Consider the following 19917-nt stretch of genomic DNA (forward strand, 5'->3'; position numbering starts at 1 on the left):
CAGTGGGTTAAAGCCTCTGCCTTCGGCTCAGGTCATGATCCCAGGGTCCTGGGATCGAGCCCCGCGTCGGGCTCTCTGCTCAGCGGGGAGCCTGCTTCTTCCTCTCTCTCTGCCTGCCTCTCTGCCTACTTGTGATCTCTCTCTGTGTGTCAAATAAATAAATAAAATCTTTAAAAAAAAAACAAAACTGCAGTTTGTTAATCAAACATTTAATGGTTTTGGTCTAGTACAGAATTTTTTTTAAAAGATCTATTCAATTATTTTAGAGACAGAAACAGAGTGTGTCCTTGAAACTGGGAAGGAGTGGCAGAGGGGGGAGGAGGAGAATCTCAAGATTCCACGCCCAGTGTAGAGCCCCACAGTGGGGCTTGATACCATGACTGAGACCCAGCCCAGCCAAGCGGAGTCGGATGTTCAACTGACTGCAACGCCCAGGAGCCCCAGGTCTAACACAGAATTCGAAGTAAAAATGACTTTCCTTCAGAGTTGTCTTCTAACTTTCATGATACTGATATTTGTTTCTTCCACAGTGTTGTTTTAATTCGTAGACTGGTTCAAGTTGGAATACTGCCTTTCAGTTCTGGATAAATTTTTTTACTTTTTCAGTAACTACACTACCTTCACTGTCTGCTCATGGTTTCTGAAACTCATTGGATTTGGATTAGATGACTAACAAGTTCATAAAAATACTAATGCATGGTTTGCTGAAAAAACTATAAAGTGAACATCCATAAACCTTTTGGTCGAGACAGACACTTCCAGCAACTCCAAATCCCCAAGAGATGAGTAATAGTTAAGCCACAGTGCTGTTCAAAGGATGCTAGTCAGACCTACAATCCTGTCCTCAGAAGAGCTGGTAAAGACAATGAGCACTCACTCTGTACTCTCCATCACCCACAGCCTCCACCCCAAATACCCAGAGAAAACCATTCTCTTGATCTCTATGATGATCACTTTCTTCTGTTTCCTTCTGCTTTTCCTACTTATTTATGCATCCTTAAATAAAATTCCAAAATACATCCCTTGTTGTCTGAACCAAATTTAACCCTGAAAATATTGTAAATCACCAATGTTCAGATACAGGGAAACTTTATTTTATTATTTTAAATGGGGAAAGTAATAATGCTATCCAGTCTCTAGTCCATTTCTCTGAAAATCACCAATATACTTAAATACTAAACACTTAAATAATCCACAAGCGGTTTCTGCATAACCCAAACATTTAAAACATGAATTACCAAAAAAAGCTAAAAACACCCATAAACCACGAATTATCTAATTATTTAAAAGTCACTGGTATGTCTGTGTGCTATGCCAAGAACACTACCAAGTGTAGAACAGTGCTGTTCCAAATGCTACTCTACAAACCGCAAAGGTCCCATAAAGAGACAGTGAACTTAGGCCAGACTGCACAACCACCATGTCTCTAAGCACACTGCTTAAGGTAGAGGGCTCTTGCCAAAGTAAGTAAACAGCACCCAGTACATGCTGTGGCAGGCCCCTTGTAGGATCATGGTCCAGTAACAAATTGTTTTTGGAATGGCTCTAGTCCACATTTTGAACTGCATGATTATTGAGGATATGAACGATGCCTTCTGTCTACACTGCAATGAACACGATAGAAGAGAAATAAAAAGTAACATAAAAATACAAAATATGGGGCGCCTGGGTGGCTCAGTGGGTTGGGCCTCTGCCTTCAGCTCAGGTCATGATCTCAGGGTCCTGGGATCAAGCTCCGAAACAGGCTCTCTGGTCAGCAGGGAGCCTGCTCCCCTTCCTCTCTCTCTGCCTGCCTCTGTGCCTACTTGCGATCTCTGTCAAATAAATAAATAAAATCTTTAAAAAAAATACAAAATATGTATACTATGCATAAATGAAGATACTGAAACAGATGAACAGAGGGTAACACAGAGCCCCCAGGAAGACCTGCCACGGGGGCTAGAGAAGAGCTAGCTCAGGACCACAGCTCACCCTGTCCTCTATGCTGCTCACCTAAACACATGCAGACTGCCTGGGGCAAGGTTTGGATTTGGATGGTAAATTATAGATGCTTCCTCAAGTTGTGATGGGGACTATTTGTGAGGGTTCAGATGGAGAGGGTCTCTCTCTCTCTCTCTTTTTTTTTTTTTAAAGATTTGTGGAAGGGGTGCAGAGTGTGGTCCTTGGGTTATCGAAGTCTTTGTCTTTTAAAGTCTTTTTTAGACTAACAGCTGTTGTCTGTGGAACATGCTAGATCTGCCATAATAAGAGATTCACTCTTCCTTGTGAAAAGAGGGAGCTTATAGTGGGTGGGTGAAAAAAAAGTCTAATCACAGATGGCCCCTCATATAGCTGTCTTTGGAGAGGGCGACATTTTCAGTTACTAGATGAATGTGATAGAGCACTTATGAGGAAAAAGCTGTGGCATCCTGCATGTACCCTGGATTGAGAGAATAGTTGTTTTTATCTCTGCTGCTTCAGGCTGAGAAGAGGCAAGATGGGACAACCTAGCTTGGTATAGTAAAACTTTTGATAAAGGCCTCCAGGGGCACCAGGGTGGCTCAGACAGTTAAGTAACTGCCTTTGGCTCAGTTCATGATCCCACGGTCCTGCGATTGAGGCCTAGGCCAGGCTCCCTGCTCAGTGGGGAGCCTGCTTCTCCCTCTCCCTCTGCCCTTCCTCCCACCATACTTGGGCTCTCTCTCAAATAAATAGAATCTTAAAAACAAAACAAACTACAGGCCTCCAGACAGAGGTCAAGAAATGGTATTTTCCAGGATGGGGAGTGGGAGGAAAAGGAAGGTAAGGAGAACATTTTTAGATTTTCAGGGCTACCACTGAGAATAAATGTGATGTACATGAGAGTACCTAGGTCATTCAGCCAGGGTGACTTTTAACAACCTTTCTTTGATCATTTAGCACATAGAGAGAGAGAGAGAGAGAGAGAGTTAAAAACAACAAAATCACAAATATTCTCATCATCCACGAGTTAGACAGTATTTTTTGAACATGCCAGGTACCGAATCCTTGACATATTTAATTATTTACTCTTTATCATCACCTGGGTCTTTCTAACTTTACAATGTAGCACCAACTTCCTTTGAAGGAAAATACAAAAAGCCTTCCCTGCCGTCTTTTTTTTTTTTTTTTTTAATAAAGATTTTATTTATTTGTCAGAGAGAGCAAGCGAGCACAAGCAGGGGAAGCAGCAGACAGAGAACAGGCAAGGGAGAAGCAGGCTCCCCTGGCTGAGCAAGGAGCCCAATGTGGGACTTGATCCCAGGAGCCTGGGATCATGACCTGAGCCAAAGACAGGCAATTAACCACTGAGCTACCTGGGCAGCCAACCTTCCCTACCGTCTTAAGTGAGACTCTCCCCCTTACCATTGCTGAGAGAATCTGCGCTCCCAGGACTGTGCTGCCTGGAGACCAACTCGCTCCCTGTCTTCCTCATCTCTGTGTTTTCGTTACACCGTCTTTTCCAGTAGTTGAGTTCTTCGCGATCAGCTTCCTGACAGCGCCGCAGAACGGCCATGGAGCGCCTTGTCTTCTCTACCATTTCCATAATGCAATTCAGAGCCTAAGCCAGAGAGGAAATCAAATAGAAGTAAGATTAGGACTTTCAAATAACCAATACTGAAAATTAAGGACTGGTAATCTATAAAGAATGAAGGCTTCAGTATCTTACAGATCTAGCAGTATCAAGCCTACATATGAAAGCCATGCTTAACAGCTTCTTTTTACTTATTTATTTAATCGGGGGGCGGGGAGAATCCTAAGCAGGCTCCATGCCCAGCACAGCCCCAGCCCGAGGCTCAGTATCACAACCCTGAGATCATGACCAGAGCCAAAATCAAAATCAAGAGAGGGACACTTAACTGACTGGAGTCACCCCTGCACCCCTTAACAGCTTTTTAAACAGCTTCTGTTCCCTTTCTGTCTGTCTCTCTGTCAAATAAATAAAAGTCTTAGTAACACTTTTTGGATTCTTCCAGGATGAAGGAGCCAGAGTCTTTCACCATAATATAGTCCTTTCAACACTATGGTGAAACCACCCTCTCATTTGTTTTTGGAGAAGCACCATTTATTTGCATACACAATAGATCCTGTGATAAGCACCTTACATATTATAACCATCCTGCTGTGAATTTATTATTATTTTTTAAAGATTGTATTTATTTGACAGAGAGGGACAGTGAGAGAGGGAACACAAGCAGGGGACGCAGGAGAGGGAGAAGCAGGCTCCCTGCTGAGCAGGAAGCCCGACATGGGGCTCAATCCCAGGACTCTGGAATCATGACCCAAGCTAAAGCAGGTGCTTAACAGCTAAGCCATCCAGATGTCCCTGTTGTGAATTTAAGTAGTACAGTATTCTTTTTTTTAAGATATAAAAATTAAGGCTAGAAACTGTAAAAACAACTTGCCCATCACGCAAAGGTAGGAAGTGGCAACGCTGGGACCTGAACTCACAAACCTGTTTTTAATCATTATCCTTTATGATTTCGCTTGGTCATATCCTGAAGTGATTACCCCACTACAAAGGTTTAGGAGTTACTCTTAGCTCTCTAGCTAGGGGAGTACCAGATAAATCAAGTTTATTTTATTTTATTATTGTTATTTTTTAAATAAGCTCTACACCCAACATGGGACTTGAAGGGCTTGAACTCACAACCCTGAAATCGAGTAGCATGCTCTACTGACTGAGCAAGCCAGGCACCCTGATAAATCAACTTTTTACTGCAGAGACACTGTGGCTCTGGTTAAGTTCACTTCAGGCTTATACACTACTCCATTATTATTGGTAATATTAAGAATTAAATGTAATAGGAAATTATACACCGTTAAGAGTCGTACATGATCAAGATGTTTCCATTCATCAGCCCATTCTCTTTCTGTCAAACGGTGGTCTACCAACTCATCTTGATAGCCTCCATTTAGACCTATTAGAAATTAGAGATTAAATTTGATGATAGAGGGAAGAATTCAATAAACAAAATTCTACCAAGTAATACACACACATCCATGCCAACTATGAGCACACTACTAGGGCAATGATTTACAATGGTGTGTGGGACCCACAAAATGACATAAAACCACCATTAACAACAAAAAATCACATTTAGAATATATAAAAAATCTGACAATCAATTATGAAAGACAAACAGCCCAAAAGAAAAACAGGCAAAAGAAACACGTAAACCACAGACAGAAAAACACAGATGGCCCATAAACAATGTGAAGACTTCAAAGTTATAAGCAGTCACAGTGCAAATAAAATCGTCACTAAGATAGCATTCCATATCCATATACTGAAAAAAATTAAATTGTCAGGTAATACTAAATGTTGGCAAGGATGCAGCACAATGCAAATAAATACTTAACCTTAATTAGAATGGGTACAGTACTAACACTTGGAAACAACTTTGTATTACCAAAAAATATGTATATTTTTAAGTAAGCTCTATGCTTAGCACAGCGCTTGAATTCACAGCCCTGAGGATTAAAAGCTGCATGTTCTACCGACTAAGCCAGCCAGGCACCTCCCACAAAATATTTTTTGTATGGTTTTAATTTATAATGAAATTTGCAAGAATGGAATGACTGTGTGGATCAAGGGTATACTCAATTAAGAGCTGTCCACTATTTTGAAAAATCCTGTCACATATGACATCACTGCTCAAAGTCTTGAAATCATTAGTATAACACAGCTGTTACAGTCTAAATTTGCAGGTGTTGTATTGATAGTGATCCAGTATCTCTGTAAGCACCTGCATATATATATATATACATATATGTATATATATATATATTTTATTATATCTTCTTGTGAAGTCATGCCTAAGCACTAACATATTTTAATAATTTCTTATATATTATCCTCATGGGTCTAAGACAGGATACAGTATCTCTAACTTTCATTTCAGGAGAGCAAAGGGAAGGGGCTGCGATGTATCTGTTTAAAAAGGGGCGGGAGTAAATGGCTTGGTAAGAATTGAGAACTAGGGCATATGAGTTGAAGAGGACTAGGGAAAATGAAGGAATCTGTAACCAGCCCAGAAGACAAATGGTTAAACCTAAAACAAACCACGAAGAAGAGTACTGAAGATCTTTCACATAGAACATTTCAAGATTTAAAAAAAAAAAAAGTTCTAGAATTGTTAGAAATTAAAGGGAAATCTGACCACAATGCAGTTACAGCTAGATTTCAGCACATTTCTTTCTCAAAAAGTAATGGATCAAACTAATTAAAAGTATGTATGAATACAGAAGAAATCAACAGCAAGCCCTGTTTTTAACAGAAAGAGGGACATAGGAGAAAAGGGATTGGACCATACAGAACAGCTGCAAAGGGAGGCGCCGAAGCGTATCAGCAACGTTGCCAAGCTTTGGGCATCAGAGAGCTGGGTCAGAATCTTGTCTCTAGCACTCACTCTAGCTCTGAGATTTTGGCCACAGTTCCTTTACCTCTCATCTCTAAAAAAGGGATAACAACTGCATGGGACTGTGAGGATTGCACGAGATAAGGTCCATATGATGGGCATATAATCTAAGCAGTACCTAGAAATGCTGGTAGCTGACACTGTTGTCATGGTCCTCGCCATTCAGCTACCACTGCATGAAGCCAGAGTCCTACTACGATAGGATACAGAGGATACACGCCTCTGAAAGGTGCTAGCAAGCTGAACTGAGCCTAAGTCCGAATGGGGACAAGCAAATGTGCTGCAATTTTTTTACTCCACGGGGTACCCCACAAACGAAATGCAGGGAAAGCTCCAGAAGTTAGCAGCCCTTTAGTTCTCTGCTCTGACACCTGTTCAGCAGTTACTCCAAGGAAACCTTCTATAGTAAACTTATATGAGGACAGGACAATAAGCTTTGTTCAAAATTGATCTTGGGTAATGTTTGTTTTTTGCTTCTTCCTAAATTTAATGGTTGCTGAGAATGCATATGCCAGGCATTCCAAATGTAACAATGACCCAGCACAAGTGGCAGTATCATCTCCATTTTAGAAACTAATAACCCGAGGCTCAGAGAACCTAAGCAACTTGCGTAAGATCACACAGCCAACCAGGACGCAGACCCAAGATTTAAATTGAGATATGCCTCACCTTCTGACCTAACCATCCATTGCACTCTCACTTTCAAGACCACATATTTCGTATCTTTGTTTAATTTTAAGAACACTTTACTCTGAAATAAATCCAGATTTACAGACAAACTGCAAAAACAGTATAACAAATTCTCATACATCCTTCATCCAGATTTCCAAAACGCTAATATTTTAGCTCATTTGTTTCAACATTCTCTAGTTTTTTTTGCACCCTGAGAATAAATGATACCTTTTTATTCTTAAGTATTTCATTATGTATTTCCTAAAATGCATTTAATCCCAGTTCTACCATTAAGGATAATAGCAACAAGGTCACAACCACTCTAATATTCTTTTTTATGTACAATACTGTTTTATCTTTTCAGTGGAAAAAAGCAATGATTGTATCATTTTGCTTTATAACTGTGAGTAGGATAGAAACCCAAAGATTCAATTTGAATTTAAAGCATTACCACGCTGCTCATGTCACTTACTAAGACTGTGGTGTCTCTCACGAACTTCGCGGTGTTCTAACATCTTGTTGGGCTCACGATACAGGTGTGAAGTTGCGATATCTTCTAAGGTGTAGTGCTGGAGAGGTGGAGGAGTAGGATGGAACTGGCCCCCAGGATTCATGAGGGGCACAGGGAGGGCAGGACTGTGCCGGGGAGCAGGGCTGATGGTGCATACTCTCTTGGCGGGAGGCTCGGGAGGAATTGTGTCTCTTTCAAAACTGTTCTCTTCCCTCCTGTAGAAGAACCGAAAAGTACATATCTGAGCCCATCAACAACTGTTCATGCAAAAATGTCTTAAGCACCGATCTTTGTTATGTATAGTGCTATGCAATTTCACAAACAGGAAGATAATAAAGAAACGTGTGACCTAAGGCATGAATGGAAATTTCTCCAGGGGCCAGGCAGATAAACTGCGATTTATTCCAGCATGAAAAGAGAGGTTAAATCTATCCACAATCAGGCAGAAACACCTCAACCTCATGAAGCAAAGGAGAGATTATAGCATTTTCTTATGTGGCAGGATACAGAGGATTATGAGCTCAACTATATTCAGAAACATTTTGAGGTCAAATTTGCTGCTCTGGACATCCATTTTTGGAAAGAAACAATTCTTCACATGGGAGGAAAACGGTTCACATAATACACTTGTGAATCAGTACAGTTTCCAGTCATTTTGCTTCAATTTTCACACTGCATTTAATTTTCCACTGTGTTAAAATATTACTTCCTTGAATAACACTTTCAGACACTCATACTGGAATTTCCAGAATAAATTAATACAATTTCAATCATCAAAATAAAAGGGATTCATTAGCAAGCATCAATTATTAATTGTTATACTTTATTATTAGATTTCACACATCAGAAAAAATGCCTTGGTCTTTTTTTTTTCTTTCTTTTTTCTTAAAGATTTTATTTATTCATTTTACACAGAGAGATAGCGAGAGAGAGAGCAGGAGCTGCAGGAGCAGCAGGCGGAGGGAGAGGGAGAAGCAGGCTCCCTGCTGGGCAAGAAGCCTGAGGCAGGGATGGATCCCAAGACCCTGGGATCATGATCTGAGCCGAAGGTAGCCGCTCAACCGACTGAGCCCCCTCAGGGGACCCAGACTGTATTTCTTATGGTTCTGGAGCAGTGGACCCATAGAATGCCCTAGAGTGGAGTCTCTCAGCCAGGGTATACATAGTCATCTGAAGAGTTTTTGAAAAATACTTGTGTCTGGAAGCTACACCTACAGATTTGAGAAACATTCTGCTATCAGATGTTGGGACAAAGCAAAACTAACCCTAGAAATTCTGCATCCATACCTACACATAATAGCAGTAATCAAATTCTCTTTCTTTTGCAAGCAAAGGAGAAGCTCAGCGTAATTCTAGAAAAGCAAGGACAACAAAGCACTTCTCTGCTCACCTTTCTGGACTGGGCCTCTTTCCGTTTCCATGCACTTCCATGAGCAGCTCAGAAGAATCAGCAGGCGACGCAATACTTGTGTTGAGCAGAAGGTGTTCATGCTGAGCCAGGTACTGGGATGGGGTCTGCTTGGCGGCTCGGGCGCAGTGCAGCAGTTCCCGCTGCAGCAGGGGCAGATTGGCCTTGAAAAGAAGAGGCAGGGGCTGGAAGGCAGTTTTCCAGGTGTTGGGCCCTACACCACAGGGCTCAGCACCTGAAAAGGCTTTAACAAGTAAGATAAAACAAGACAAAACCCCTTCTTCTCTCCTTGTCAGCCTGATTTTTATATACCTCTCTAGGAATAAAGTGACGTCTATAATACTTAACTTGAACTATTGGTTAACTTGTCTCTTTTTCCCCCACAAGGTGTAAAGCCCCTAAAGGGGAAAACTGGGCTTTGTTTACCTTTGTGACCTAGTACAGAATCAAAGCTCAATGAAGGTTTGTTGGACAGAGTTAAGTTAAAAATTTATACATTTGGGGGGCAACTGGCTGACTCGGTTGGTAGAGCATGCAATTCCTGATCTCAGGGTCAAGAGTTCAAGACTGATGTTGGATGTGGAACCAACTTAAAATTAAAAAAAAAAAAAAAAAAAAAAGTTTAAATACGTATTTCTGAAGAGGTCAGAGAATTAGTACTATCTACACAGGGGTAGGAGGAATTCTCTCTTTCCTCTATCACTAAGTCCTGGTTTCTCTCTTTCGAAGTCCAACCCAACTCTGATAGCACCGGCCAACCTTCCTTTCATGTTCTCTATGACAGCTATCAGGGAACTCTGGAAGCAGTAATTATTCTGGCATGGTAGGAAATGGTATTTTAAAGAAGTATTGAGAGTGATGGAAATGGAGGCAATAAGCATTAGACTAGACCCTGAGAATGCACAGGTGACCCATGGGCAAAATCTATTTCTTAGTGTGGCACCCTAGGTGGGTATGTTTTCTTATTTTGTAAAAGGATAATTAACTATATACTGATTATACTTTCTTCTCAAACTTAGAAAACCTTTAATGGGGACAAATCATATTAAAAATTCTATACATCTGGGGCGCCTGGGTGGCTCAGTGGGTTAAGCCGCTGCCTTCGACTCAGGTCATGATCTCAGGGTCCTGGGATCGAGTCCCGCATCGGGCTCTCTGCTCAGCGGGGAGCCTGCTTCCCTCTCTCTCTCTCTCTCTCTCTCTGCCTGCCTCTCCATCTACATGTGATCTCTCTCTGTCAAATAAATAAATAAAATCTTTAAAAAAAAAAAAAAACCCTATACATCTATAAACTTCACCCTAAGTCCTTCATATGTAAAATGTACTTTTCCTATATTCCTTTTATTAAAATAAAATTATATTATATATTATAATAATTAAATTTTCTCCCCAAATTTAGTAATAGCTCAGACTGAGCCCATAACAGAAGTCTTCATCTCAATGGAAACAGATGAACAAATAAAAGGAGAATTTTAATAGATGCAAGTAGTCACTCCTTTACCAAGGGTTAATTTAGCAGGCAACATAATTAGTCACTGTTTTAAAGCAGAAATAAATTGACAAAATCCAAATGTTAGCCAAAGAGCTGCCATAACAACCTACCTCATGCTGTTTTCCAAAATAACAGAGTTAAGAATAGGGAATTTGACAATATAAAACACTTTTTAAGTCTGTTCTATAACCTCAATCTTGTAGCAACTATATAAAAAAAAAAAAATACCATGTCAGATCTTTGTATCGGTAACATGTGCCCTTTGATGAATTTTTTAAAATGTTAAATCCTTTTTTTTTTTTTTAAGACTTTTATTTATTTATTTGACAGAGAGAGAGAGATCCCAAGCAGGCAGAGAGGGAAGCAGGCTCCCTCCTGAGCAGAGAGCCGGATGCAGGGCTCAATCCCACAACCCTGAGATCATAACCTGCGATCATGAGCCGAAGGCTAAGGAAGAGGCTTAATCCACTGAGCCACCCAGGCGCCCCTAATTATTTCCTATTAACAAAAATTTCACATATCTTTCTTGGTTCTGTAGTCTTAAGGGGGATAATGGGGATAATTGTCTATTAGCTCTGACACAGAGCAAAGAGACCAAGATAGAACCAGCACAGCTGTTTTAGGGCGGCACTACAGACTGCTCTGAGAGGCAAGGCTTCAATCCTATCAGAACAGAGGCACACACAGCCTGGGTACCTGACACCTACGAATTTTCCTGTTTGTTTGCTACACTCTAATTTTAAATTTTTTTTTTTTTTTTTTTTTTTGGTGAGAGAGAGAGAGAGAGAGAGAGAGAGAGAGAGACAGCGTGCAAGCAGGGGGAGAAACAAAGGAAGAGGAAAAGAAGCAGACTCCCTTTTGAGTGGTGAACCCAATATGGGGCTTGATCTCAGGACCCCAACATCAAAACCTGAGCTGAAATCAAGAGTCGTTCTATTGACTGAGCCACCCAGGCACCCCTAATCTAATTTTAAAAGATTTAGGGATGCCTAGGTGGTTCAGTTGGTTGAGCGTCTGCCTTCAGCTTGGGTCAAGATCCCAGGGTCCTGGGAGCGTTGAGCTCTTTGCTCAGCAGGGAGCCTGCTTCTCCCTTGTCCTGCCGCTCCCCTTGCGTGTACTCTCTCTGGCAAATAAATAAATAAAATCTTTATGAAATAATAGTATTTTAAATATTTTTTAAAAAGATTTAAGAAACTAACCATCAATACTTTAGTAACATGACGCATCTTTTTGATGCATATGTATATACATATACACACACATCATATATAACCCCCCCACACACAAACACGGTTTTTCTTTAAAATTTTTTGATTTGAGAGAGAGCGAGCGAGCGAGCATGAGTAGGGTAGAGGGTAGGAAGGAGAGGGAGAAGCAGACTCCCTGCTGAGCAGGGAGCCCGACGAAGGGCTCAACCCCAGCCCGAGATCACGACCTGATCCAAAGGGTAGATGCTTAACTGACTGAACCTCCCAAGTGCCCTACTGTTATATATTTTTAAAAGATTTTAAGTAATCTCTACACCCAAAACATAGGGCTTGAACCCACAACCTCAAGATCCAGAGCTGCATGATCCCCCAACGGAACCAGCCAGGTGCCCCTATGCTATTATATTTTTTTAGGAAGAGAAGGTAAAAGCAGGTAAAAGGGGTATATTTATATGGCCAGATGTTTTAGGTGTTGAATCAAGAGGCAAAACTGAAGATATTATGTGGGTAACTCATATATAAGAGAGAAAACAAATTTCTACACTGTGTTGACAAAAGTTGAACAACATAAACCACAGAATGTAATTTTTGTAACATTAGTCTACTGCTACTAAAAAGAATGGAATTCATTTTGTTGGGGGGTTGAAGATAAAACATTTACGTTAACTGGGGCTCAGAGTTGTGTTCCCTATCACAAATTGATTATAAATGTTCATCTATTAAAACTATTCTTTTTTTTTTTTTTTTAAAGATTTTATTTATTTATTTGACAGAAAGAGAGCGATCCCAAGTAGGCAGAGAGTCAGGCCGAGAGAGACAGGGGGAAGCAGGCTCCCCACTGGGCAGAAAGCCCAATGCGGAGTTCAATCCCAGGACCCTGAGATCATGACCTGAGCCGTAAAGACAGAGGCTTAACCCACTGAGCCACCCAGGCGCCCTACTAAAACTATTCTTCTTAGGGCACGTGGCTGGCTCAGTCACTAGACCATTTGATCTTGATCTCAGGATGGTGAGTTTAAGTTCTACATTGGACACAGAGTTTAAAAACAATTCTCCTCTCCGGAGCTATATGCAGTGAGCTGGATTTGGGTCACATGTTTCCAAACTATGCTTGGTCTAGAGCACACTGGTATTTGACTCTTGTCTTTCACTGCCTTTTAGTTACTTTGTATCTTGGCAAATTATTGATAGGAGTGCAAAATACTTGGTATCTATGGACATGCATAATATTATGTCCAGTAGAGATTAAACTGACTTCCTTTGCCCACTCTATAGAAGCCAGTTTTGCTTCTGTTTGCACATTCATATTAATAATCCTGACCTGGAGGGCACCAGGGTGGCTCAGCTGTTTCAGTTCAGGTCATGATCTCAGGGTCCTCGGACTGAGCCCTGCATTGGGCTCCCTGCTCAACAGGGAGTCTGCTTCTCCCTTTCCCTTCTGCAGCCACCCCCACCCCACCCTTGAGCTCTCTGCCGCTCTTTCTCTAATAAATAAACAAACATTAAAAATATTTAAAGAAACAGATTTATTTTATTTTCTTTTTGAAGATTTTATTTATTTGACAGACAGAGATCACAAGTAGGCAGAGAGAGAGGAAGGGAAGCAGGCTCCCCGCCGAGCAGAGAGCCCAATATGGGACTTGATCCTGGGACCCTGGGATCATGACCTGAGCTGAAGGCAGAGGCTTTAATCCACTGAGCCACCCAGGTGCCCCTAGATATAAATTTAATACTGCCTTATTTGTCAGAGAGATATAACAAGTCTGAACAATGTCTCCCAAAACTCATGTTCTAGGGAACACAAATTCTAGAGGATGTGATCAGAAGCTAGTTTAATTGCGGTTGGGGAGACAACAACACTGCCTTCCCACATGCTCTTCTGTCCTCAGGTCAAGTGGGAACTCTAAGTCGTCTCCTTGTCTGATAGCCTCCTCTCAGAAAATACACACGCTTCAACCTCTGGCCACAAACAGAAGATTTAGTATCCAGTTACTTTCTCTGCTAAGAGCCCAGTTTCCATAGCATCCCCACACTCACCTCCAGCCCCATCATTTACTACCCCCTCCTATTCCTGTGTTACCAGCAGTGGCCACATATGGACCACTAAAAGCTAAAGGCTTTTGCAAGTCTCATCTCACCACGTGTACGTAAGGCTTATTATCTACAAACCACTCACATTTCTCTAGCAGACCGAAATAAAGATAGGAAAATACAGTAAGCCAACCTGAGATCACAGAACTGGAATCAGCAGCAGATCCTGAGAAAAAGCTAAACATAAATTACATTCAGTAATTATCTCATAACAATTACCTTGAGGAATGGAATCACAAAAGGACGAAGAGGAAAGTTTGTTGCCTCTTGGAGCTTGCAATGGAATTCTTCAATTGTTACTGTTGAATTCTGAAAAGATAAATCACATTGTCAACTTCTAAAACTGGATACTGTCCCCCCAGTATAAATCTAATTATGCTAAACCATTTTAAATCAAGGAAATGGGTAATTCCAAGAACACTACTGTAAACTCAGATCCTTCCCAAAGGTTAATCAAATTCTGTCTCCTTTATGAAGAAATCTGGCCTCGTTAATTTTCTCCAGTACCCCAAAACTAAATTCTCCTCTGCACTCAGCAGCAGCCCAGGGGGCAGAACAGGGTATTCCCCTCCTCACTATTCCTGCATGAAGAGAGGCACTCAGGTCCCTTTAATTGAGGAGTTCAGGGCAAGTCACTTCAGGTCCAAAAAACTAACCCTACAAAGATCCCAGATGGAACAATTCTGAATGAATCTAGGGTATCAACTTCTTACGAAGTTCACTTCTTCATTGGTTCTGCCCTCCTGCTAGCATCAGTTTCCTAAATTCTCTAAATAGGAAACTTAAAAGAACCAAACAAAGAAGAACAATAGGTACCTTATACCTTCAAACGATCTGCTTACATATTAGAGTACACCAAAACAGACAAACTCCATACTGGGAAGATTTTAGTTTCCAGTAAAGTTACTGCACTTCCCCTGTAATTTTTCAAAAGTGTAGTTTTGTTTTTTTTGTTTTTTTAAGTAGGGTCCATGCCCAGTGTGGCGCCTGAACTCACAACACAGAGATCAAGACTAAATGCAGAGATCAAGAGCCGGACACTTAACTAAACCACCCCTGCGCCCCAACAAAAGTCTAGCTTTAAATAAGATTCTCAGGGGCACCTGGGTGACTCAGTCGTTGGGCATCTGCCTTTGACTCAGGTCATGATCCCAGGTAGGGCCCCATGTTGGCTCCCTGCTCAGTGGGAAGCCTGCCTCTCCCTCCCCGGCTTCCCCTGCTTGTGTTCCCTCTCTTCCTGTCTCTGTGTCAAATAAATAAATAAATAAATAAAATCTTAAAAAAAAAAAAAAAAAAAAAAGATTCTCAGCTCCTTTGCTACAGGGAATGTACAAATAAAAATACTTTCACTGAAGTTCACTAAATATTTTAATCTGAATTCCTTAAAATACAGTATAATAACAAGTTAAAAACAAAACAAAACTGAGCATTAATCTAAATTCTTGCTTCCCCGAAAAAACAACAAGCAACTGTAGGGATTTTTTTTTTTTTTTAAGATTTTTATTTATTTATTTGACAGAGAGAGGGGTCACAAGTGGGCAGAGAGGCAGGCAGAAAGAAGGGGGAAGCAGGCTCCCTGCTGAGCAAAGCCCAATGTGGGGCTCGGATCCCAGGACCCTGAGATCATGACCTGAGCCGAAGGCAGAGGCTTTAACCCACTGAGCCACCCAGGCACCCTCTAGGGATTTATTTTTATAAAATTATTGAAAAGTTCAAAGATGCAGTAAGAACCACATAAATTATTTATCAGTACAATACTGCTTCTTAACAATAAGGAGTAGAAAGCATATAGGTCAACTACCAGTAAACTGCATTTAAAAAATTATGGTACAGGAGTGCCTGGGTGGTATAGTCAGTTAAGCATCTGACTCTTGGTTTCAGCTAGGGTCATGATCTTGGGAGTCATGGCATCAAGCCCTGTGTTGCACTCAGCATGGAGTCTGCTTAAGACTCTCCTTTTAAAATAGATCAATCTTAACAAAAAAAAAAATTATGTACAGTCATATATCAGAACATTAAGGAAGGGGGGACAGATTTGTATGCATTAATAAGGAAAGGTGTCCATAACATACTGTTAAATGAAAAACCAGAAAAAGAACAATATGCTTTCCTATAAGCCATTTATGAAAATAACACACACACGTATATGTTGTTTTTTAAAGGCTATTTAATTTTACTTGACAAGAGAGAGTACAAGCAGGAGTGGCAGGGAGAGAGAGAGGGAGACGCAGGCTCCCCACTGAGCAGGGAGCCCAACGTGGGGCTCGATCCCAGGACCACAGGATCATGTCCTCACTGAAGGCAGATACGCAACTGACTGTGCCACCCAGGCGCCCCTATATGGGCTTTAAAGTGCCTGGAAAGACAATTACAACAGCAATTATTTCTGGATATGAAATTATGTTGGACTACCCAAATATATTAATATTCAGTAAAAAATAAAAATCAATTTAACCATGCTAAATGAAAATACTTGAAGTGTACTTCATTCGACACTAAGAGAATTTATTTTTTAGAAGACTTATTTATGAGAGAGAGAGAGAAAGAGTGTGTGAACTGGGGGGCAGTGGGGCAGAGGGAGAGGGGAAGCAGACTCCCCACTGAGTGCAGAGCACGGTGCAGATGGATTTCACAACTCTGACATCATGACCTGAGCACAAAGGGTTGGAAGCTTAACAGACTGAGCCACTCAGGTGCCTGCCACACACCAAGATTCTTTTAAAATTTAACTCATTCTGTTTTAAGTCCATGACATTTCTACAATGCAACCAAAGGTACGGCTAATCAGGAATAAAAATACATTCTTTTCCTACTGCATTGAGTGCAATCAGGCCGCTAAAAGTAGACACGAATAGAGTAAATATATGAAAAAGGTTGTATGACTGATTTTTAAAATTTCTTGTGGATGGGCAAAGGGAAAGAATGAGCTGTGTGGTCAGGTAAACAGTGACGTGGGCCACAGAAACTGACTCAGGACTATACATACAGTAGATGCAGGGCAGTCCTCTGCGAAGAATGGTAAGCCACTGTTCCATTATCTTTCCCTCTCCTTCAGTCATTTAATTTATAAGAGCATGGTTTTTCTTGTATTTTTTTAAGATTTTATTTGATAGAGAAAGAGAGCACAAGTAGGCAGGGTGGTAGGTAGAGGGAGAGGGAGAAGCAGGCTCCTCACTGAGCAAGGTGCCCAGCGCAGGACTCAATCCCAGGACCCTGGGATCATGACCTGAGTCAAAGGCCGATGCTTAACCGACTGCGTCATCCAGGCATCCCAGCATGGTTTTTTTTTTTTTTAAACTCACAGTGTAGAAGGAAAACAGACAAGCAAGCTATTCATTACAGATTGATTGATACATATGTGATCAGAAGACTACTGGCACACAGAGAAGACATGCTTGAATCAGAGGGGAACAAGGAAGGCTTTACAGAAGTGTCCACCCTAAGAAGTGAAAATGTAGCCTTGGAAAAGATGCTTCTCACAGAGAAAAGAATGTAGAATGTCAGGGAATCTGGTCTCTGGATCACAAGGGCAAGACCTAAGGTGGTCTTAGAAGACAACGGGTATACATAGGCCACTGAATAACATTTATCTTTTAAAATTCTGAGATAAATCCCACCACAGGAAGTTGTAAAAACAACAGAGAGGTTCCCCCACTGGTTACATTTTCTGTAACTGCAATGGATTATCACTGAGGGAAAAACACTGGTGGAATGTGTATATAATTCTCTGCCACTTTAGTGCACGTTGTATATTCCATGTCATCATCATGGCAGTCAAGATACAGAAATGCAGAGAGGTGCCTGAGTGGCTCAACTGGCTAAGTGTCTGCCTTCGGCTCAGGTCGTGATCCCAGTGTCCTGGGACTGAGCCCGTCATCTGGCTCTCTGCTTAGCAGGGAGTCTGCTTCTCCCTTTCCCTCTGCTACTCCTCCTGCTCCCCTGCTTATGCTCTCACTCACTTTCTCTCAAATAAATAATTACCTAAAAAGATACGGAAGTGTAGAAACCTTGTCTGCCTTTATGCTTTCTGGTTTAGAATATAATTGTCTTAATATTTCCTTTATACACACACACACACACACACACACACACACACAAAACCATATCACAGATAATGTCGTAAATTTGCTTCAACCACCACAGTTTAGGAAACTCAAGAAGGAAAATCTACTGTACTGACTTTTGTTTCTGCTCTTTCCACTTTTCCTTCATCTACTGTGATATTTGAAGATTGCTTCTTTTCGGGAGCCTGGGTGGCTCAGTTAAGCTGCTGCCTTCTGCTCAGGTCATGATACCAGGGTCCTGGATTCGAGTACCACATTGGACTCCTTGCTCAGCATGGAGCCTGCTTCTCTCTCTGCCTCTGCCTGTCACTCCCCTGACTTGTGCTCTCTCACAAATAAATTTTAAAAACCAAAAAAAAAAAAAAAAAGATTGCTTCTTTTCTCATTTTCTATTTCAGGATCTTCTTTAAGCCACTCTTTTTGGGGAGGTCTGCTTAGAAACAATTTCTTAGTTTTACTTCAACTAAGAGAATATTTTGATCACTCCAGAAGTGTATTTTTGATGTATGTAGTATTGTGGGTTGACAGTTCTTTTCTTTCAGCATTTGAAAAATGCCACTGTCACTAGACTTTTTCTTTTATAGGTAAGAGTTTCCTTCTTGCTGCTTTCAAGATTTTGTCTTCGGGGGGGGGGGTCTTATTTGAGGTCTGTTTGCTTTTTTCAATCTGTAGATTTAGGTCTTTTGTCAAATTTCAGCAAATTCAGTCATTATTTCAGCCCCATACTTTCTTCTGTCCTACTGTGACTCAGATCTTCTGCTTTATTCTTTTAGGTCCCTGAGGTTTTGTTCATTTTGTTTTAAGTCCTTTTCACTCTATTGCATAGAATAGTAATTATTTTCCATTGTTTTACCTCTCCTTCTTACCATTGAGTCCACTGCTATTTTTATCTTATTTTTGTTCTAAAATTTCCACTTACTTTTTTCTATCTTCTTTTTTTTAATCTGCAGAGCCTTTGTATTTTTTCATTTGTGTTCATAATTCTCACTGGAGCATTTTATGATGCTGTGCAAACATCTGTGTCAGCTTAGTTGATATCTGTTGATTGACTGTTTTTGTTTTTTTTTTTTCCTTTATTCCAGTTGAGATGGTCCTGGTTCTTTGTATGATAAGTCATTTTCTATTGTATCCTGGACATTTTGGGTTCTATGTTATAAGACTCTGGATCTTATCTCTGATTTCGGTTTTGGAATCCTCCTCTGATACTTGCACCACTGGAAAAAGGAGAATCCTTTTTAGGGTATAATCCCAGGTTCCCCACTCAACCTCTATTGATTTGGAGAGGTGAAGAAGGATACATTATTGCTGGCAAGGGGTAGGAGTTTGGGTTCCCCAATGGGTCTCTGATGGGAAAGGGAAGGCTATATCCATTACTGCAGTTCTTCCTAAGGTATTGGCTGCCATAGTGCACATATTGTCTGTAAGATTTTTATCTTATCTGGTTGCTCCTTTCTTGATCCTCTGGCAGAAAAAAGGGTTTTCGTTATTGTTGTAGTTTGTGCTCTTAAGTGTTTCTGTGTTACTAGCTTTTACAGACCACAGTTCTGGATGTATGATGAAAACAGGGAACTTAGAGAACTCACTGCTACGTACTACCTTGGGTCACAAGGTCACTAGCATATCTGCTACCTTTCAGAATATTCATTATTTTTGTTTTATATATAATGTTCAAGATTTCTTGCTCTATTTGTCAGGAGGAATATGAAGAACTATACCTTCAAGTTGTGCCTTGATATTTCATGACCATGTGATATCCGTCTGAACTGATGTACTGCAATTTACATAGGATTTTACAGAACATTTAGCTGTTTTTGATTTTTTTACTCTTTCTTTTTTTTTTTTTTTTTGGTCATTATAAATACTGGAACCAATAATCTTGGTGTACAATGATTATTTTCTTTTTTTTAAGATTTTATTTATTTATTTGACAGAGAAAGAGAGATCACAAGTAGGTGGGGGTGGGGGAGTGGGGGTGGGGAGCAGGCTCCCTGCTGAGCAGTGAGCCTGACACAGGGCTTGATCCCAGGACCCTGAGATCATGACCTGAGCAGA

At 40.8% G+C, this 19917-nt stretch overlaps 1 protein-coding gene across 6 annotated transcripts in view; it reads right to left on the reverse strand.

The window, feature by feature from the left end:
* The window catches only part of LOC111141619 (CBFA2/RUNX1 translocation partner 2), a 180362-nt gene that overhangs the window by 19217 nt on the left and 141228 nt on the right, over nucleotides 1–19917 (reverse strand). For 4 of the 6 annotated variants that reach the window (XM_022494322.1, XM_022494321.1, XM_022494320.1 and 1 more), the window contains exons 4-8: nucleotides 14021–14110; nucleotides 8993–9174; nucleotides 7564–7817; nucleotides 4834–4919; nucleotides 3364–3559 (exon numbers count right to left, since the gene is read on the reverse strand). In XM_022494322.1, coding sequence (XP_022350030.1) covers nucleotides 3364–3559; nucleotides 4834–4919; nucleotides 7564–7817; nucleotides 8993–9174; nucleotides 14021–14110 — 808 coding nt within the window. Of the gene's footprint in view, nucleotides 1–3363; nucleotides 3560–4833; nucleotides 4920–7563; nucleotides 7818–8992; nucleotides 9196–14020; nucleotides 14111–19917 lie in introns of all 6 variants that reach the window. The other 2 variants (XM_022494318.1, XM_022494317.1) reach the window with 1 other exon arrangement.

Source organism: Enhydra lutris, unplaced genomic scaffold, assembly GCF_002288905.1.
Source record: "Enhydra lutris kenyoni isolate GAN:26980312 unplaced genomic scaffold, ASM228890v2 scaffoldscaffold6, whole genome shotgun sequence".
NCBI classification, from domain to species: Eukaryota; Metazoa; Chordata; class Mammalia; order Carnivora; family Mustelidae; genus Enhydra; species Enhydra lutris.